This window comes from Chanos chanos, chromosome 9 (assembly GCF_902362185.1).
Source record: "Chanos chanos chromosome 9, fChaCha1.1, whole genome shotgun sequence".
Classification (NCBI taxonomy): domain Eukaryota; kingdom Metazoa; phylum Chordata; class Actinopteri; order Gonorynchiformes; family Chanidae; genus Chanos; species Chanos chanos.
In genome coordinates, this window is record NC_044503.1 from 25,902,929 (window position 1) to 25,911,470 (window position 8,542).

The 8,542-nt window shown below is 40.4% G+C and overlaps 1 protein-coding gene across 1 annotated transcript; it reads left to right on the forward strand.

Moving 5' to 3' along the window:
• The first annotated feature begins 3,136 nt into the window (after positions 1–3,136).
• Positions 3,137–8,335, forward strand: prdm13 (PR domain containing 13). Its single transcript, XM_030785094.1, has 4 exons — positions 3,137–3,304; positions 4,916–5,047; positions 5,164–5,284; positions 6,873–8,335. The coding sequence occupies exons 1-4, from the start codon at positions 3,164–3,166 to the stop codon at positions 8,333–8,335; spliced, it is 1,857 nt and encodes a 618-aa protein (XP_030640954.1). The 5' UTR covers positions 3,137–3,163.
• The last annotated feature ends 207 nt before the right edge of the window (positions 8,336–8,542 follow it).

An 8,542-nucleotide genomic window follows, 5' to 3' on the forward strand; every position in this document is an offset into this window, starting at 1 on the left:
AAAGGCAGGGCTAACTTTGTTCAGGCTTTGAATGCTGAAACGAAGCGGCTCTTTCTTCAGCGAGCTTTTAAAAATAAGAGCACGCATGAACAGCGTCGAATCAGTTGCCACTTATTTCGCCACTTTCTAATGCGATTTTGAATATTAGTCTGGGTTAAAATCCCAATCATGTCATCTGGTGGGACTCCCATACAAGCATAATTACTATTCAAACGCGTCAGTAATGTCCCACCCGCATCCCCTATCTGCGACGCAGCTGGTCCGCCCTTTGTGCAGCTCGAACTTTCCCGCAGCAACAGAGTAGGTTAAACGCATAAGACGCCTAGGAACCACAGCAAGACTTTTGAGGGTCAAAGTGAATGATTAAGCGGTTTAATCTGGTTGTTCAGACATGTTTTGAAAACTGACCCTTGTCTGCTTTCTATAAATGCAGCCACTTCCCAGATGCCGATTTTCTGCTACTAATTTAGTGAACATGGTCTACAAACCTAATTTCAGTTCTTACTGCGATGCATTCGCTAATGTGCTAAATTATGTTGCTTGCTCGAGTCTTCGTTTGTTCCCGCTTTCATCGAAGGTTGGCAGGTGTACTAGGCTATGTAAGAAAGAGCATTTTGTCCGTTGGTTACAATTTTACTGGAAAGTCTAATAAAAAGAATCTCACTGTAGAAAGAAGAACAAAGATCGGGCCATCGATACACTCTGCAAAGGTTTATGGTTGGCGTAAAAAATGTGTTTTCCTAGGAGTTTAGTGGGTCTTGGGAGGTATTGTTGTCAATCCAGATAGAGTGGTGAACCCTTGGCACCCCAGCATAGTTTGGAAGCATGAATGGAGTCCCCCTGGTGGGACATTGCCACTCTAAACTAGAGACTTGTTGTTCCTCTACATTCACGGCTCATTATGGGGCAACCTGTTAAATCAAAACCCGCATTTAGCTCCAATTGTAAAGCCGAGAGGCAGAGAAAGTGCAATAGCTACCTTTACTGAAACGTTCTCGAATCTCACAGTCTAATTTTTCACCCGCACCATTATCTGGTGTTGAGAAGCGAGGTCCATAAAAAAAAACAGCGCTGGAATGCTGTGATTGGGACCACAATATTGTTCTGAATAAAGCTGCGACCATGTAATTAATGTGTCTTTTAAAAAGGGGAGGACAATACCACCGTTCAAGCTATTTGATTTCATTTAATTTTCCATCCCATTTGCTCCGAACACTACGTTCACTTCTAACACCGAGCCTTTGACCGTCCACTGTGCTCCACTGCACGCATTAGGATGAGTTTCACCCCTGCTTTTCTATGGTAAGAAACAGAGAAGAAAATGTCCTCCTTTTCCCTTTTGTGAACAATTTATTTCAGTTGGAGAGAGCTTCAACTTTTGCCACAAGACAAGAATAAGAATCGGCCTGGCTGGTGTGGGCGCTGTGGAGGCCGGACCCACTATTTCAGGGTGGATGGGAACCAGTCACAAATGGCAACATTAATAAATAACCCTTTGCACAGCCGGCCTTTGCATGCGCCTATTGAAAAAATTGTTCGCGTGTCGTTCACGCTCTTTTGACTCATTAAGCGGCAAAAGGAGAAGGCTCTCCGAAAAGAGCAGTGGGGTACCTTTGCGTGGGGTGAGAAAGAGATCCCACCTCTTCTGCCCCAATTACACCGAAGTGTCATCGAAGAGTCGCCAGGGCAGAGGTTAGCAGGACATGTTCACGGGTTGAATTTATCGCCCACAAATTCTTGTTTCTCTCCCTCTCCTCTGTTGAACCATTCAGTACCATGATCAAAGGGGTCAAATGAAGTTTTAAAACCAGTTGCCACAATGAGACTGGACACTCACCGAATGCTTCTCAGAGGCATCCAGTTTTGTCCTTTCCACTTTGTCTCGTATTACACAGATCCACGTAAAATGCTATTTGTAAACGTCATTCTTTATTGAATGTTGAAAATTTCACTTTAACGCACACAAATAATTAAAATAAGCGCCAAGATATTAACTGTCAAAAAAGTTGTTCACACCATGCCCACTTTCTTCACACATTTCAGAAAAGGACACACTTAAGCAACGGATTACAGTATTTGCAGAAATGTTTGTCGCAGCTTGGAGAAAGGAAAAGAGCAGGGTTAAATGCGAAGTCAGTAACTGAAGACTTGCTAAAGTAAGATAAACAATAAAGAAAGAAAGAAAGAAAGAAAGAAAGAAAGAAAGAAAGAAAGAAAGAAAGAAAGAAAGAAATTAAATATGCCAGTAAGTGAGTGACGAAGTAAGAATTGTTTCGGCGTAAAGTGGATGGTCACAACTGACCTTCGCAGCTGGTGCTCCAAAGATTTGCTGTATGTTGTTACACTGACTGAAATCCTAAGATGAGTGTGTGAGTAAAAGAGAAAAAAGCCCACACAAGTGTGAAATGATAAGATGGTGGTTATTTTGAAAGCAGTAGCTATTTTTCTGGTCTTTCACCCGTAGAGTACCTGCCCGATCCGGGTCCGGCACACGCCGAGAGTCAATACAAGTTAACAAGTCTCCCTAACATTCCTACTTCTTTTGTTCAAGCAGGGACACACAATGCAGCCAAGAGAGAAAATAAAGAGCTTTGAAGTATATTAAGCCTAAAAGGATGCAGCCAAGTAGATTTAAAGTAGTCACTGATTTCCCAAAACTGGTTTGTATAGGAACAATAAAAGGGGAGAGAATTTATGGAGAAATTATACAGTGGATTTGTCACTTAAAATATCGGAACTGTCTGAAAGACAAAGACACATGCTGAGGATTAATGGTTGCGCCAGACCTTTGATTCTGCACTCTCTTTTCTCTGCCCTTGACAAATTGGATTTTGGGGATGGGAAGGTCGCCCGGCCTATTGTCTCTTGACCGTTTGGAACAGTTCATTATGCGCGAGGGTGAGGGAAAGTCTCCATGTGACCATCTAGGAGAGTTCTCCACAGCTGCTGAAATAGCGCAACTCTCTCATCGCGCAATGCTCGCCCTTGCGCATTAATGTGCCGAGGGGTACCTTGCTGCTCCATTAGAAAAGCCAGATCACATACGCCACCGCGTCATTTTGCGGGCGGAGATTAGTCACTCTTCATCTCCGCGCTTCTGCTCTTCTCAGTCAGTCCCTGCTTGGTCTTCCTGGTTCTGATCCTACTTCACACAGAGCCAGCCATGCAAGCGACCCGGACACCCACTATTTGTGTGTTTGCAGACTGCAGTATTCCAGCCGGTCTGCGGATAGGACCGATTCCGGGCATCTTCAAACTGGGAAAGTATGTGTCGGACCGCAGAGAGGTCGGACTTAAAAAGAAGGTAAGTGAAGTTGGACTTGTTAGGCTGAATAGCAAATATTTTACAATATTAAATATTTCGACTTAGTAAAATAATTTCAGTACTTTATAGCTAGAATGAATAATCCATTTATTAAACCAAATACTTTAACAAGTAACTATAACTAATGAAAAGTTTTAGAAAAAATATATTTAAAAAACTACTATTTTAGAGAATTTTTTTTTAACTTTAACATATCTGATTAATATATGCACAGTATATCTGTGTTACACCTAATATCACTGTATTTTCCTCCGTTACCACTCTTAGTATCAATACTACTGATACCATTTAGGATACTTAAAATAATCACAATTGGAAACATAAAAATAGACATACAAACACAATCCAAATTTCAACATTTTGCATGATTTACCCACGTCTGACCTAAACAATATATTTTTTATTTAAATATGTAGTTTTTCAATGAAACCAAATATGTGAGACATTTTTTTTTTTGTGCAGGTAAATGAATTAGATCGTTAGATTTAAATCTTGATCCAGTCCTGTCACAGTTCATTGTGCATTCGGTTATTAATTGGTTTGCGCTGTCAGTTTGGAAATAATTGAGCTATATTAGCGGGACAACTTGTCACTCTGCTCCTCTACTTAACCGTCTTAATAGGGCGACCTGAACTGCTATGAGAGATTTCATGCTCTCGCTCCCTCAGATTTCACAGGCTAGTAGGCTAGTTATTCTGATGTACCATTATTTTCAGTACATAGCAGCAAGGGAAAATGTCAGTGTACTAGATTATATAGCCTCAAGTTTTATTTTCGAAAGAATACTTTAAGAACACACTTAAAAATAAATAATGTTCTGAGTATAAAAATACACATAGAAGAAAAGTAGTTTAAAGTAATATAATTTGAACATACAGCATGTAAAACGTTAAAAAACTACATGTCGTTCATGGAATAAATTGTAAATTGTAACGACTAATGATATTTATTTTTTTTCTAGCTCAGGGGTCAGTTTTTTTGTCCTGCTTTGTTTTGTTTTGTTTTTTTTTGTCTATTTTGGTTAAATATAAGTTGATAATGGAGAAGTCTTTTTAATGCTGTCTGCGCCTGTGATTGATGCGCTTAAATGTAACGCCCTGGGCAATGAACGATCATCAGGTGCAATATCCGTGTCAAATGTCACGCTTTAATGTTTAATTTGTTTGAGCAGCATAGAAACCCTCTGACACTCCTCAAATTCGTTTCTCATATCAGGTCAATTATATGGCATTTACTCTGGAAAATTATCAGGACTGTTTAATAGAGCGAGTAAAGACATATTAACACGCTTAGGGATAGCTCTAGGTATTAGATATTAGTCATGTAAAACCAGCAATAAATAATTAATTAAAGTAAAGAATAAAAAATAAAGAAATAAATAAAGAATAAAATATAATAATATATACCACATAATTAAAATAAATGGTCAATTTTACAATTTTGTAATTTATATCAAGAAAGAGACAGGGTTTTTAGATTCGACTGTAATAGCAAGCGCCAATTGTCACGTATTATTTCACGTCTTTTACATTTTCTCTTGGCACAATAATAATGGCATAAACAATGGCATTTTGTATTTTTGCCACGTAGATTCGCATGTTGAGGGGAGAATTCGTGGACGAATCTGGTAATTCAGTAACGGACTGGATTGGATTGATACGCGCGGCCAGAAACAGTCAAGAACAAAACCTTGAAGCTGTTTCGGATTTACCCGGCGGACAGGTAAATTCGGAAGTTCTGAAACATTAAGTTACCTCTGCTCAATTGAAATTTACACCCCATCCTGAAATATCTGCCTAATATCTGACCATTTGCTTTGCCTCATGTTTCCTCCGCAGATTTTCTATCGTGTCTTGAGAGAAATTCAGCCTGGAGAGGAGTTGAGCGTGTGGTATTCAAACACACTGGCTCAGTGGTTAGATATACCCACGACTGCTACTCCGACGCACGACGAGAAAGGTAAGAGGCCTCTCAGAGCTATGAAATAAAATAATGAGACCACAGGTTTCATGAAGAAATTATGCGGTAATGCGATTCTGAGCATCTTTGACCACGCCCGCCGCAGTACAGTTAACTTTTAATTTATTTCTGACACATTCCCGTTTCAAAACGGTTCCGACCTGCTAGGGGACGGACAGTCACTTATGGCTTCAGTTTTCAAATAGAAATGGACACTTGTGAAGCCACTTTCAGCACTGCCGGCTGACTTGCTGACTTTAGACATTAAGTGAATAAAATCAGAAAAAAAAAAAACCCTCAAGCGGCAATAAACATTATTAAAAACTGGTAAAAATGAAAAACTGCTTTCTTTATTTATCTTAAATAGAATGTATTACGTGCCTACAAATAATTAAAATTCATACATTAGGTTACAGTAAATAGCAAAGACAAGAACACTGTAATTACTAATTGACACTGATAATAATAATAATAACAACAATAATAATAATAATAATAATAATAATGATAACAATAATAATAATCTAATCCGTTAACAATGCAGTCTTTAATTACTGTGTAAATACGCTGAAACATAGCATAACAGCTGAACGTTATGTGGATTTGTTTTCCGTAATCTTTGCGGCACCATCTTAATCGAACTAATCCGATTTAAATCCGGTTAGATTATTAATGTTTACCAGGGCAATCGAGGCTGTCCATATTCATGACCTAACAAGACCAATAATTAACAGGAAAAAATACTGCGGCGCAGAATATGAGCCACAGATACATTTTTTTCATAATCATTTTCGTTTGCTCCACACACTGTGGATGTCATTTTAATTATGGTTTCATTTTCTTAACATAAAAATTTACAGAACGTAATCATGCCTCGTCTGAACAATCACTGGAGCTCATGCATGGAGTTTCTGAGTGGGGGCGAGGTTAACAAATGTCACCTAGTCATTAATATTCATGTATTCAAAAGCAAATAAATTCAAAAAAGGTGCTGTACGGTAAATTAGCTGGCTACATAAGGTATTGTTGTCTAATGAATGCTAACTTTTATGTGGGATGTATATTGCCCTGATTTGCGACGCTGGGCTGTGTGCGCTTGCTCTCCGGCCAATACACCGTGCGCTCCTTGACATACGCTTGCTATTCTCCAGCGTCAACAGATGGGCAAGCCTCATTGTCTTTCGCGACTTGCGATTTCAAGCAACAGCTGCTGTCACTTCCACGGGAAAGAGCCCAGAGAAAGTACCTATTCAATGCATTGGTTTGTAAGCGCCAGATTGGACCCGCGCTTGCTCTTTTGATGGCGATAATAAACAGCGGCCATATAAGGATTACAAAATCATTACATCTATATAATTGACCTCAAATTGTTCAACCGGTGTCATGCCAACGTGAAATCATGTCTCTTTGTCGCTGCACCTACAATGCACGTGTAGATAGATAGATAGATAGATAGATAGATAGATAGATAGATAGATAGATAGATAGATAGATAGATAGATAGATAGATAGATAGATAGATAGATAGATAGACAGAAAATATTGATTGTTTGATTTTAACTCCTTTTTTCTCCTTCTGTCATTACAGGCGAAGAGCGTTATATTTGCTGGTACTGTTGGAGAATTTTCAAATACCCAAATACACTCAAGGCTCATGTACATTTTCATTGTGCTTTGAGCAATGGACGAGGGTTTATGAACAGTGAGCAAGCAAGGGGGTCTGAAAATTTCAACAGATCTCCAAAATCGGGAGATATTCCAAACACCTCAACCTCACCAAGGAACGGTCACAACACCTCAGTGTCGGAGTCCGTAAGACGGGTAGTATCCTCTTCCTCACCTTTTCTCAACAAGGCAGGAATATCAAAGAAACCGAGTCCAGAGGAACAGGACAGAGCCCTGGACATGAGCGTGACCTCGGCAAGAAATCACGGGCATATCCTTGGCCTAACTGGGGCCTCATCTTTGCTGAATAATATGGGGTTTCATCCAGGAGCGCGTTCAGCTTTCAAACCGATGGGACATTCCAAGATGACTCCGGTTGATGTCTCCAGAGAAGATTCCAATGGGAAGTCTAACGGGCTTGGATTCAGCAAGCTTTTGGGAAACATGAAGTCTTCTCGTTCTATGACTGAGCCCGTATCCAGTGGCCATCCTTCAAAATGTGTTCACCCCTTGGACACTCCACCATCAGCAGTACCATGCACAAATTCCATTCCGATCATACGTCACTTTGAGGAGACCTCCGCTTTTAAGCACGTGGAGAGCCGCATGCACACTGGTCTGTCACCCTCGCGGTATTCTCAAATATCCTCTGGGTTCCACTTTGAGCGATTTACCCTTCCGCAGTTTGATGGAGTCAAGCCATACCATGGAGACTGTAACATCCCTCTTATGCCCTTCACTGTCTACAACGGCGAACTTCTTTATAGTTCACCATATTACCCGCTAAAGTTTCACTTCAGTAATCTTTTGAAATATCCGGATTCAGTGTCCTACTTCGGTGCACCAGCTCTCAACCCAGACCTTGGATCAATCGCAAACATAGACAGGGAGATAGCAATGCATACACAACAGCTATCTGAAATTGCAGTTGAGAAGAATCGCGCTAGGCTTGAGTCTATGCCGTCAACAAACCCCGGCTCAGGGAAACCTAAAAAAGGACATCTGTGTCTTTACTGTGGAAAACTGTACTCTCGAAAATACGGTCTGAAGATTCACATGAGGACTCATACAGGGTACAAGCCACTAAAATGCAAGGTCTGCTTCAGACCCTTTGGAGATCCGAGCAACCTGAACAAGCACATCCGACTGCATGCGGAGGGGAACACTCCATACCGGTGTGAATTTTGTGGAAAAGTGCTCGTCCGCAGGAGGGACTTAGAGAGGCACGTTAAATCAAGGCATCCGGGACAAACTATTAAAAAATCCGAGGACAAAATGGAGGGCATCTATGAAGATCCCGAACAAAAGAGTGACAATGACAGCGACGTTGACGTGTGCTTCACCGATGATCAGAGTGACCAAGAATCGAGCAAAAATAATGATTAATGGATGGACTGTTGGGCATATTAAAGCGTGGTCTATGGGCACTGTAATGACACGGCTGAAAATGCTATGTGTATATTGATTTTTATATAAATTATGTCCCACCCCCCACCCCCCAAAACATTGGCCACTAAATGCTATAAAACCACTTAAGGCGCGAATCATACCAATGACGCCAATATTATTTTTACAGGGGAAAGAGATTGATTT

Bases quoted from the DNA above. Each gene is read 5' to 3' on its own strand.
- prdm13 (XM_030785094.1), top strand. From the start codon at position 3,164: ATGCAAGCGACCCGGACACCCACTATTTGTGTGTTTGCAGACTGCAGT. The intron at 5,048-5,163 runs GTAAATTCGGAA...TTTCCTCCGCAG, and splicing joins CGGATTTACCCGGCGGACAG to ATTTTCTATCGTGTCTTGAG. The intron at 5,285-6,872 runs GTAAGAGGCCTC...CTGTCATTACAG, and splicing joins TCCGACGCACGACGAGAAAG to GCGAAGAGCGTTATATTTGC.